The sequence below is a fragment of the Struthio camelus genome, chromosome 9 (assembly GCF_040807025.1).
Source record: "Struthio camelus isolate bStrCam1 chromosome 9, bStrCam1.hap1, whole genome shotgun sequence".
Taxonomy (NCBI): Eukaryota; Metazoa; Chordata; class Aves; order Struthioniformes; family Struthionidae; genus Struthio; species Struthio camelus.
In genome coordinates this window covers 6,280,043-6,293,020 of record NC_090950.1, presented here as the reverse complement: position 1 = coordinate 6,293,020, position 12,978 = coordinate 6,280,043, and the positions used below count along the sequence as shown (strand labels likewise).

Here is a 12,978-nt window from a genome sequence, read left to right as displayed (position 1 = left end):
CTTGCTGTGGAGGAAATCACCCCTTTAACGGGATGGCTAGCTAGAAGCTACATGCACACTGTCAGTCTTCACTCTGTTCAAGTGTGTTCACCAGTATTTCATGTCTGGCTTGCTGCCTCCTCCCACCCCAAACACTGTGACCTGTTATGTATGCTGTAGGGTGTGCAGATGTATGCTTATTTCTTCAGACTAAAGACAGACATTTGTTTCTTTAATTGGAAAAGTGTAGCACATGGATAGTTTTTGTCTTTTGCTACTTCTGCAGCTGTAACTGTCTTTTGTAGGTCCGTTTTTGTAGTACCTCCTTGCACTGTGGGCAGGGTGGGAGGGCAGCTGCCACCTATTCCTGCCTTCCCTCACCAGCTGCTGGTGCAGAGTCGTGCTGTGACGAGCACTGCTGTGACTTTGTCCTTTTGTCACAGCAGTGTCTATTTCTTTAATGGGCAGAACTTTCCTGGTCAGTGTACTTAAAGCTTTTTCTTTCCATGAGTATGATTTAAACAGCAAAATGCCTTGACAGAATTCTAGGGACTAGGCTGAGGTGTGATTCCCCCCCCCCCCCGCAAGCTCCAGAATGCAGTGTTCCCTTTCCCACCCCCCCCCCTTAAAATAATAATTTCTCTTTCAGATGGCTATCATACCATCCTTCACTGTTTCTTTAGCTGCAGCTGGGAGCATTCCCTCGCCTAGCCCTTTTATCTAGTGCAGTTTATAATTCAAGATGCTCTTCAAACATTAACTTTTAGTATTGGAGAACGTTTCTATTTAGTAAACCGAATAGTGTTTCGTAACTAGAGGAGAGACACCACTGATAGAGAAGTGCTCCCCTTTGAGTGATTAATTAATTCCCATGTAGGACTCTTACTCTATTTTTGTGATGTGCTTGAGAAGCAGAGAGAGAGTTTTTTTTTTTTTATCTCAAAAGTGCCCTTTGCAGTAGGATCTGTACATGAAAGAGAAGTTGCACAAGTATTTTGCTCAGTAACACTTTAATGAAAATTTAGAAATTATGGTAAAAACAGGCTCAGAAATTTCTTTGAAGGTAAGTATGGTTTTATACCATTAAGGACAGGAACTGAACCGTGTTACAATAGACTTTTCCCTGTTTTTAAAAAAATGGTCTTAAGACTAGTTAGTGTAAAATCTTTTCAGACTCTGATACACTTTCAACAACCTCTTTAATCCATGGAATGTAATTGGATACCCGAGTATAGACACCATATTTTCCTTTTTCAGCACAGCCCTCACCCCAGCTGACAATCCCTAAGAGGAACCAAGTGTTGTGGTAAGATACTGTAAAAGGGCCACCACTGTCCCCCTTGCAGGCATCTTCAGCTTCAGCGTCGTAGCCTGCACAGAACATGTTATCAGTAACCAGTCTATCTGTTGACTGCTGGCAAGTGTCCATGCTTACAATGGGCAACTTGACCTTCATGAGGAAGCGCAGAGTAGCGCCTTTGTAGTGAGTGGCACCCCATCCACTTACCATCCCTACTCTTCCTTCTTCAGTTAGCAGAGTTGCAAGGCTGGGGCTAGGAAGGCAAATGGGGATTGCGTACTCATTAAAAATGACGTTACTGCTCAAGTACAACAAGGCAATGTCACTATTGTGGTTATTGGAGTCATAGTGTGGATGTGTCCAAATCCGTTCCACGTCAATCTTCTGTTCTTTCATTTCTCTTTGATATTTGTCAAAGTCTCCTGTAGGCATGACAAATTAAGATGTTAGAGAATTGTAACTAACTAGCTTGTAGCATACTTTCAGTGGGAAGCAGGAAGCACAGGGAATCGATGCTTTCATCTCCCATCTTAAGAAGGCACAGATCAAAATAAGTCACAAGCTGTAAAAAATAATTTCTCATGCTACAGATGATAAGCCTGCATATCAAGCTTAACTCTGTTCATCTTGGGGGACTAATAAAATAAGGTTGCTGACTGGCTGAATAGCCAGCTATGGAAATTATGGATTCCTGTATGCAGGGGTTTTAACAAGACTACTGTTAATGTTTTTTAGTAAGCACTGTATTTTTGAACAGTTTGTTTAAGGTTGCATGGGGCTAGGTTTTTTTTTTTTTTTTTTTTTTTTCTCCTCTCAGGAATATGAAATAAGTATTAACATGCAGCAAGTGATAAGGCTGAATTATTGTTTCAATTACTCAATATTGTATTCTGTTTGCTACTCTTGTTCTCCACCCCCTGCCCCCTGCCGAGGTTTCAAGCATAAGATGATTGTATTTATTGCAGCATTTCTGTTTCAAGGGGTTCTAATTCCTGCCATTATAAGCTGTGCTCTCAGGTGCTACAAGTGAGAGGGACGTTTTTCTGCTCTGCAGCAATTACAGGCATGGGCTTCGCAGCAGCTCAGCAGGAACCTAATCTTAAAGTCAATTATAATACAAAACTGACTTCAGAGTAGACAGCCAGCCAGCTACAGCACTCCTCCTTCCTTCTGAGAAGTACCATTCATTGCTCAGTCACCATGCACAGTGAGTTTGTAGACATGGGAGACAGGAAAGATAAATCTGTGCCTTACACTTTCAGTTTCTTCACAGAAAGAAAAGGGCCCAGCTAGAGCCCTTTTATACTTAACTGTTGCCCAAGAAACTGAAGAGTTTTATAATCTAAATCAGGTTGGATGCATCGGCTTATTTCTCAACCGTACCTTATTGTGTTAATGTAAAAGGCAGAGGCTTTTAGACATAATTTCTTATTTATGCTTATTTTTTTAACAAAAAGAAACAATGTAAGAACTGTACTCACCCACAGTAACATGGTGTGGTCTAACAAGATCAAGGCAATGAGCAGCGGTGATCACCCAGCGACTGCTGATTAAACTCCCTCCACAGAAGCCGATATCTTTACTATTTCGGATCAAAACCTGTATGAAAGAACAGGAACAAAGTGTTGTTACCACTGATGCGTTACGGACAGGTAGGTATACTGTCAGTTTATCTCTGGTCAGTCGCAGGCTCTGTATCTTGAAAATCACATGGTAGTTTTAGAGATAATCACTACATTGCAACAGTCAAAGAGGATGTTGCTTAAGAAAGTAATCATATAAAGTGATCATAAAACTGTGACACTGGAGCAGAGTATTATGATGAACTGAGCTTGACAGAGTCAAATAGGACCAGAACTAAAATGACTGACATCATTCTTCGAGGGAATCCAGTATGATCTGAGATTTCTTTTTTTAAAGTGTGATTTCCAGTTGTTCAGTTTGGGGGTAGAGAGACAAAACAACTCAGTCGTTAACACAAGGAGTACTTTATACAAATCATCATACAGGTTAAAACAGCTGGACAGGTGTGCAGTAATCTGTACCAGGAAAGTAAAAATAGAAGGCAGAAGTGTTTGTCTTTCTTTAAGAACAAAGAGTAGAAAAGCTTTCTGAATATTCTAGTTATGAAGTTGAAGTGGAAACGAGTGGAGATGTAGGAAAATTGATTGTTATTTTTCCTTTTCTTTTTTGATAATAAACTTTAGAATGATCTACAAATAAAATGGAGAAAAGATGGAGAAAAAAAAAAATTCCCTTGCTATTACACTTCTCCCTATTAGACGTTCATGAAGCAGCACGCTATGCTCCACTAATGCCTCAGGATCTCTTAATTAAACTCATCCCTAAACTTCATATTTCATTTGTTAATACTGAGGAAAAATTGTAAGTAAGTTAGTGAGAGTGACGTTAAAATAGAAGAAGCCCTATTAAAAAAGTGGAAGAAAAAAGTCAAGCTGAGACCCAGCCCGTACCACTTTTGAGTCTTACCGTACCACTTTTGAGTCTCAGTGCAGTGCCTGGAGACAGACCATGTTTTACATGAGCCATATTGACTTAATTTTCCGTAAAATGCGTGCAAAAATAACTCGGTGTACTATTAGCAGTTCTAATTCTGTCTGGTCAGAGAGGAAGGACAGTATTACCTGCCAGGGGCACTGGCCACGGTGACAAAAAGTTCCTCCCGTTATTCTGGAATCACCATGTTCTGAAGTATTGATGTTTAGCTGAGTGTACTGAGGCCTGACCGAAACGTTTTCCCCATCATTGCTCTGAGAAAGATCTTTGTGCACATGTGGAATTGCCCCCGTTTCATTCTGGCCAGCAGCACTCTCAGCGGTTTGGTTTTGCCCAGCAGCGTTTTCCACGGTTTCATTCTGCCCAGCAGTAGCTTCTGTTGTTGCATTCTGCCATGTAGCACCCGCTGTCGGCTCACACCACCCACTCTTGCCTCTCCCGGTCACGTTAGGCCTGGTGCTCCCCTCCACAGTCTCACTTTGCTCAAGGCCATCCTCCTCCTGCCCAGCAGCACCATCTCCCATCTTGTGCTGTTTAACAGCGTCCGCTATCGTCTTGTTCCAGCTGGAAGCATCTTCTGCCAACTCATTTTGCCCAGACTCGCCCTCTAAGATCTTGCTTTGTCCAACAGCATCCTCTAATGGCTTTAGCGCTCTGACAGCATCCATCTCGTTTTGGCTAACGGTCTCCTCCAAGCTCTCGTTCCACTCAGTACCATTGGTCTCCATCTCTCGCAGGCCTCTCGGAACCATTTTTTGCCCCAGAGGCTCTCGCTCCAAAGCACGTCTGACTTTAAGGAGGCCACATGGAAATGGTGCTGGAGGAAGGGGAGAAAAGCTTTGAGCTTAGGGTGCATTATACAGTGTCAACTTTGAACACAAAAGTAGTATTTTTTTTTTTTTTTCCCTTGTCAGGGACACGCTTCAGACCTCATACTTTAGATCCCAGCAACAACGTTGTCACTGCGATGTCCAAAAAACAACAAAACAAAACCACCCCAAGAACCTCAGCACCTGATCAGGGTGCACAGAGCTAACTACTGGGAAACGCAGCACAAGATTGTGCCTTTTCTGAACCACAGCCATCAGCTGTGGCTGGCTACTGTGGGAGCAGCCTGCCAAGCGCCCACTTCAAGACCAAGCGCATCGGGTCAAAGGACTCCACAGCCAGCGCTCCTGTTGTGACAGAAGGCCCTAACAAACACAAAAGTTTTTAAAGAAAGCTAGGTTGAGGTCAGGCCCCTCTCCTCTTAAAAACTGAGGTGTAACTCAGTTATAAGTTGATCTGTGCTGCCACCTGTCCCATCCCAGACCAGGTACTGCTGACGCAGAAGCATTTTTTTTTTTTTTCTGTTTTTTCTTTTTTTTGGTTAAATATACATCAAGTGCAAGTTAAAGCAAAGAGAAGACTGTGCCTGCAAAACTGCTCTTTACCTGCAGTAAGTCGAGCTGAACACTTTACCTGATTGCACACATTTTTTCCCATCCTCATGCAGGGTGTAACCCTTGGCACAGGAACATGCCACATCAAAGCCTCTTCTGGTGTCTTGGCAATACTGCCAGCACCCACCGTTCTTATACCAGCACTCCAACTTTTCTGCAATGGAAACACATGCAGTCACTTTGTGATTGCTATGAACAGATGCCCTAGCAGCACACAACTTCTGCAATACAGAAGTTCTTCCTTTACAATAAAAGAAATTATGACCCGGGGGGGGGGAGGGGGGGGGGAAGGAAAAGAAATATCTGCAGTAACATGGCATAGGAAGAGAGGAAACAACTCACTCTTACCGTTCCAGAAAAACCCAGCACATGGCCTTACTTTATATCTGTTTTAGTCCTTCTGTTTCCATTTTATATTTGCCAGCTTTGCTTTGAGACCGTAGCTGGCGTCTAGGCCTTTTGTCTATAGACTGTGGGTGAGAAGAGCACACGCTTCTAAAGGCATCCGTTTTTGGTCCTGCTCAAGTCTTAGCTTTTGTATCAGGGCAGATTTAAAGTATTACGTAAGTTTCCTTGGTGGGTGACCAAGCCTTCCAGAAATTGTCAGAGCTGTTTCATGTACTGTTGCATTCAAAAAAAAAAAAGACTAATTGCTTCCCTGTAAAAAGGTTGGCAAAAATAAACCTAGGGAAAAAAATTACTCATGATTCTCAGTTTCCACCTCAGTTTTGTTTTTGCTGTAATTTCATGCCTTTACTTGCAAGCTGGAGAGAGGCTTTCAGAGGGCCAGGGATCCGATAAGAGATATGGAGATTTTGTTTCATTGTTCATCATTCATGCATTGACCCATAAATATAGAATTGTTTGTTTACACTTAAGTGTTGGCTAATGAGTTTGATGCATTTAATCAATATAAAATTAAAAAGAGAATAGGGCCTCAGCATGACAGAGTTCCAGTAGAAGCTTCTAAGACAGGAGTTACTAGATTTGTTAGCATGCTACCTTAAAGTGATAAAAAGAAGTAATTCTCTGTCTTTTCTGGGGGGGAAGGGGGGCAGCTAGGAGATGGGCACATGCTTTCCCCTGGGCTTGCACAAACCAGCACGGGAGTCCAGAACCGCTGCTTCTGCGTGACAGAGGCAGCGCTACCCGCTCTCTCAGCGCAGCGGAGCTAGGAGAAGCTACAGCCACCGCCACGTGACGACTCCCTTTCTAGGATGGTGGTGCCCAAGCATATCACATATGACAACACTGTTCTAATGTATTAATCTTAAACAACAGACCTGTGACATATCAGACAAAGTCAGCGTTGATGGCCTCGATGACAAGCCCGTGCAAAGTTTCAGCTCAAGGGTACAAGGAGCAACTTCCACTTTTGAATCCTTCAAGATGAATTTTAATGTGTGTATTCCTGTACTCACCTCTTTCACAGTTATCGCCTCCAAATTTTGGGGGGCAGATGCAGAAGTAATTGTAGTGTCTTATTTTGCAGACTCCACCATTCTTACAGGGATTTGTATTACATGGATTTAAACCTAACAGGAAGGAAAGGGGTATAGTATAATTCCATGAATTTAGAGAAGCCTGGCATAGCTCTTTGCACCCAGCAAGAACAGAAGAAATAGATGGAAAAAAACGTCTTTTTCTAACTTACCTTTGTAATTGAACCAAAACTCCATCTGCAAGAAGAAGTCACAAATAAAAAAAACAGTCAGGAAGCAGTCAAACTGGTTACGGAACATATTTAAAAAGAAACAGGTTTGTTAGGGTGCAGGTAAATTTAATTTTGGTGAGAACCATGAAATATATTCTTGAAGCAAATCTGATTATCACCCTGAGGCACGTTTTGGTGTGTATCACGGAGCAGTCAGAGAGTGTGCGACTTGGACTATATTGGGATATAAACAAACTGAAAGATCAGTTCCCCAAATGCTCCAGCCAGTACAGGGCGCACGGCACTAGCATGAAGCACCTCAACACCAAGTGCACCGCTCTACAGAGCCGTTTCTACTGCACTGCACTGCCTGCTAATGTAGATATCACCTCAGTAGCTCAGGGGTAGATACCAAAAAAATTGGACACCTCTATTTAAATGTGCAGTCCCAAACCGCTGTTCAGCTTTTCCTAACCTTCAAAGTCATAAGACCTCGTTTGACCAACGTTTCTGCTTCGGCAGAACTATTACCTTTTTTTCAGAACAATCATAAGGCGAGTGGATCATATAATCCCAGAATAAGGCAGTACTATATTGGAATGAGAACATCCACACAGCAAGTTCATCAGGAATATCATCTAGTCCACTTCATACTCGCATTCCACCAAAAACCAACTTACGTCTCCCACCTTTTCTGCATTGTGTCTTCATAGCTAATTAAGTAGTTGGAATTTAGAGTAAAAACACGAATAAAAAAAGAGTAGAATATTTTTACTAGTGTTAAATCACTTGAAGTTAGAAGATGTGCTTTATCTGTCAGTGGAACTTCTGGTTGAGAGCAATTTCTTGGATCTTGCTATTAACTTTCCTTTTCCTAAAACAAAGTTTCTCACCGTTTTCTCCTGCGAATGGAAAATCTCCTTAGCCTCCTCAAAAGAGCACGTTTCCTCAATACATTCTCTCTCCAAGTTCCCTGTGCGAATCTCTTCTAGAAAATAGTTGGCGCGTTTACGGACTTTCAGCACCTCGTGTGCTTTATCTTTTCTCATAAACACTAGATAAACAAAATTGAACAGTTAATCATATTGGAGGACAACAAACCATCGTTACAGGACCGGTCATGTGTGCTTTCAGTTGGATAAACAAAGAAGCGGGGGCGGGGGGGAATCTATTTAAGGCACCTAAAGGGAAATTAAATCAGTCTGTGTTACAAAAAAAGGCATTACTACTTTAAGCTTTATTTAGTGGATCACAAGACCAGTTCACTTAAAAAAAAACACACACACACACACACCAGCCTCAAAATTCATGAACTTTTTGTAATAGTGCCAATGACAGGCATAGCAATCAAAGATTTACTATGTGAAATAATACTGAATATTCTTAGATTGCTTTCTCCTTTGGAAAGGGCTTAAAACTTAAGAAGCTATGACTACCCGTAAAAATATCTTACGTTATTAACGACTTCATCACTCTTACAAGAAAAATCTTCTACTGTACTTAGACAATTCGCAAAGTCTGTGCCATTATGCTCAAGCTGTGGCTGTTGACATGCACTGTGTCACAGTACCAGTGGCACTGGCTGCGTCTTGGAAAGAGATCCCAGCGGGCAGCGCAGCTTCCGTAGTCTGGGAACTTCACGCTTGTGCACCACTTGTGTTTGAGGAATGCAGGCACCTTGTTCCAGCGCAGCTGTTCACATTTTTAAGGAAGAACCTGATGGTTCATTACTGGGCCTTTCAGACTAGGGCATGAATAGTATTTTATGCCACACGACTCTTTTGAGTATTGCAGCTTCTTCTGTGGAGGTTGGTTAAATTTTTTCTGCCTTACTCTTTCCTGACTGGCAGTGATTACTAGTTGCCCTGGCTCTATGCGTATTTGGAAAGACTCAAAGCTAAGAGCAGAGATTTGGTTGGTATCCGCTGTCAGTCAGTTTTTTTTTAGATATTCAAGAATGGAAACCCGTTGCAGGTAGCTACTGTGGACACAATAAGACAGACACCACTTCTTCAGAAAAGAAGAAAAATACAGTGACAGTTTTCTTCTTCTGTTTCCTTCATCTCTGTTTGGCTTCACTAAGGAATCTGCCCTCCTACTGCAATGCCTTAAAAGCTTTGACTGCCTGTAAGTCAAGGGAGGAGTGGCCCAGAAGAGGGAATATGACAATAAGGTCATATATACCTCCTGGTGCTGCCATTTCTGTTAATGGTGAGTCCTTGATATGGCATCTCTAGCTGAAGCATAGTGCCTCGGGGACTTTTCAGCCAGTATGCGCTGAAGGAAAAGGTATACGCACACTTCTGTAGTGATGGAGCAGGTTTAATTCAGTTGCCCACCCAAGTTTCTAATGACATTTGAGATGCCACAGGGACACTGGCCCTCAGCTGTTGCTCCCAGAAGGACCTGGGACGCCTGTGGCCCTTCCCTCTCTCTCTCAGCCCTTGTGGATGTATGGATACAATGTGCCATCTCAAACACCTCTGGACACTCATGCATAGGGACTGAATTGAGTCTTGAGCCACTATTTTGAGGAGGAGATTTTTGCCTTTTGGTCAGATTTCCAGAAGAGTGGCCCTATATCCAAAGCCCTTCCACCTGAAAGAAAGTCTGTGAAAAACTACTGCTAAGAAGCATTCAAAGGGAAAGCTCATTTTGCAAATCTGACGTAGCTTACTGAAATTCATACACCAGTAATTTAGCAGCACTGTTTTCCTACTCACAGTTTAGTGTCCTAAAGTCAAAACCCTCTTACAAAGGGTTTTGTAAGAGTTTTGCAGATGGATCATAAAGGCACACATTTCTTTGCAGGGGCAGGACAAGTATCTCTATCAATCACTGAAATTCTAGAATATTATTTAATTGCTTCACTTCTAGGCAATTAGAAACAGCTTACAGTAACTCTGAGCTGAAAAAACCTTTGGGCAGATCCTGCTGTCTGGTAATGGGGAGAACACCTTTCACTTGCATCAGTGAAGTTGCTCATTATCAGTTCTTGAGTTCTGGCGTCATCTTTAAAGGGACACCCCTATCGTAAGTACCGCCATATAGAGGATATGCCTATTGTAAAGCCTTCTGCTTTGCAGATGTCACTTCTACTACCCTCTACTCTTCCTTCCTCAGCAAGGACAGCCATACTATCCCTTACGTTCTTACGCTCTCTTCTAAAGCGCCCTGAAGTCATTTCCAAAACTTTTATATAGTAGCAGTAAAAGAAAACATAAGGTGCCTAACAAACATGCCCAAAGTGCCTAATTTTAGTTTCCCAAATTTGAAAACACAGCCTTGCAAAAGTAATTTGAATTTTAGTTCCAATGTCACAAGGAGAAGAGTTGTCAACAGGATCGTGGTCTAAGCAGGAAGTTAAGAATGGTGATTTCTTTCCCAAATCTAAATAAATATTCATTTTTCTCTTGTGCATTTCAGGAAGTCCTTCTTGAACCCTCCCTCAGGAGTTTGTGTTCAGAAAGAGAATGTGGCTTCAGTTTGAATGCCAAAACACTCACTATAAGACAACTAAGTTAAAAAATGTAATTCAGAAGTACCCACCTGAATATGAAAACGGACAGCTGCTGCTGATGGAGCACATTAGTAGGAGAAACATCACAAGTGAGGAACCTCTCTCCATTTTAGTGAGTGTTCAAATTCCTCTGGCTTCCTGCTGCTTACCTTCAGAGGGAAAAGGAGAATGAAACAGGCATATTGTCACAAAGGCAACAAGGGTCAATTAAATAGCAACAAAGAGAAGTAGAAGCAAGAGGACAAAAGACAGGAGAAAGAGAACAAATTCCAGTGGATTCATTCTGATCTGATTTCCCTGCTCTCTCCAGTACCGCTGATGATGCATACTACAACAGACAACAGGAATCCCCGTAGTTCACAAGGCAATGTGTACAGACTGACATAGCTCAGGAAAGTGGCACAGGGTCTGATCCAAAGCCCACGGAAATAATAGCAAAGCTCTGATGAATATGACAAGCATGGGTCAGGCCCAAATTGAGCAGAAGCCAGCTCCACTGACAGCCTTGTTTAAACTGTGAAGGATCCCAGGCTGAGGTCAGCTGTTGTGTAATTACTGCCTGTCTTATTAAATAAGACCGTATGCTAGAATTTTAATTATGAGGCTATCCACCACGTACCTGACAGTAAATATTATGAGAGAGAAGTTTGCACTTTATATTATTTTCACAGGCTAAATAATTTTGCCAGGGTTTGATGATAGTTCTCTCTCTGCTCTTGGTGCCATCTTCCAAAAACACAGGACCCAGAATATATTCACTTTTACAGAAACCCAGACAATTATACTTACTTTTTTCTTTTCTTTTCTTTTCTGTTTTTTTAAGGGAAGACAGAAGAGAGATTTGGATGTACACCAGGGACAGCCACGAGGTCAAGAGATTGATCATTAACCAGTCACAAATATTGACAGAGGAGAAACAACCCTCTGGATTCTGTGAAACACACTTGGAATCCAAAATCAAAATAAAATGGTGTGCATGCGTTTCTACACACGCACTCCCCCTATTTAAAAAAAAAAAAAAAAACTGTCATCCTCCAACAATACAAGTCACTTCCTGGCAACAACTTTCTTAGGAAAATTTTGGTACTTTTGCGAGAGGATTTCAGAAGCTCCATCTTTCAGTAAGAACTGATCTGGAAAACACACAAGCTGCTCTCTGCAAACATCTGTTGAAATATGCAAAGTTGTGAGTGTGTAGGAGGAGTCATAGCGGGAGGGCAAATATTGCCCTGCAGCAATCATAGCTATTCGCAGAAATGACCCTTTCCGCCTCTAGTTAGACCCGTTTTACTGGCTTTGAATACAATACCGTTTTTTACCTTCTAATTCAACGTCTAGCAACTTCAGTCTTCCCAGAAGCTTATGTTCCTGCTTCAGGCCTTGGCTGGAAGGCTGCTGTTCAAAGAAGCATAATGCTTTAACGCCCATTCTTAAATCTAGTCCCAAAGAAAAAAGGGGCGAGACAGAGAGACACAGGGGGCAGAACGTACTCTCCAGGTCCAGCTCACCTCCAACGTGAAGCCCTTGGCCTGTGACTGCTGCTTCTTTTATGCATGAACCAACTTCAGCACTTGCTTAACGAGCATGTGAGCAGCCTGTGAGTCAACAAGTCTAAGTCCACAAATTTAAGTGATATTAAGCCTCTTTGCTAAGAGCATATTAAATTTCTTCCAAATTCTGGTACAAGTTTGTTATAACTGAGGTTATTTTTGCATCTCATATCACAATTGCCAATGTTCGTCACTGATCCCAAACGGGGTCCAAATCCTGACAGAGACGTTAGGAACATGTATCGTTATACCAGAGTTGGTTTCACCTTTTCTCTGTAAGATAATTAATTTTAGCGGGCTTAAGCAAAGGTTAAAAACAAGCCTAAATTGTGATTGTATTAAACTTCATTTTGACTAGTACTACTTCCTGCGGCCTTACTGGTGTTTTATTTGCTGATACGCCCAGAACACATACAGATATAGATGCAAACACTTTAAAAAAAAACATGTATCAGTAAATACAAGGTATGCTAAAATTGCCTGCAACTGATTGCATTCGCTAGCATAAGCATTCAATTCTAGCAATTTGCTTATCTTACTAATCAGAAGAGATTTACAGACACTAAGACAAAAAGAGCATGCCAAAGCTTGGAATTCAACCGCTTTTTCTGAGCAACAGCAGAACTCCTGTTGACTTTTAAGGAGGTCTGTGCAGGGAGAAAAAAATCAGGCACCGCGTTTGCAAGGCATTGAAAACGCGGAGAAGTTCTACTGACCTGTTGAATTAACCTAGTCTGCGAGCGCTGGAGTAAAACGTGAACGAGTGGAAGCAGTGACGATGCTATTAAAATTTCCTTGTGCTGAAAGAAAAGCTATGCACGTGCAGAGCAAACCAAATAGTTATTGTGGACAACACGCTAGAGCAAAGCTGAAGTGACAGAACTGTGTTACTAGGCTGATTTTTTTAACACTTTCCTAAATTGGTCTCTTTCTCTCTCATTCTGTCCTCTCCTGCCCCTCCCTCACCTCTCAAACCCCTTCAGTCGTTTTGCGCTTCAAAGGCATATTCTTTGGAC

At 42.0% G+C, this 12,978-nt stretch overlaps 1 protein-coding gene across 5 annotated transcripts; it reads right to left on the bottom strand.

Annotated features, from left to right (window-relative positions):
* Positions 1-970: 970 nt before the first annotated feature.
* On the bottom strand, positions 971-12,959 carry LOC104140759 (coagulation factor IX-like). 5 transcript variants are annotated; one of them, XM_068954175.1, is made up of 11 exons: positions 12,679-12,959; positions 11,921-12,007; positions 11,732-11,807; positions 10,442-10,561; positions 7,786-7,946; positions 6,893-6,917; positions 6,660-6,773; positions 5,258-5,392; positions 3,925-4,613; positions 2,761-2,878; positions 971-1,701 (listed from the first exon to the last, which is right to left on the bottom strand). In XM_068954175.1, exons 4-11 carry the CDS (start codon positions 10,518-10,520, stop codon positions 1,133-1,135), a joined length of 1,890 nt encoding a protein of 629 aa, XP_068810276.1. In that variant the 5' UTR covers positions 10,521-10,561; positions 11,732-11,807; positions 11,921-12,007; positions 12,679-12,959; the 3' UTR covers positions 971-1,132. The 5 variants fall into 5 exon arrangements, with proteins under 5 accessions (XP_068810276.1, XP_068810275.1, XP_068810273.1 ...); XM_068954174.1 differs by having other exon boundaries at positions 11,903-12,959; XM_068954172.1 differs by having other exon boundaries at positions 11,202-11,807; positions 11,921-12,959.
* Positions 12,960-12,978: the final 19 nt, after the last annotated feature.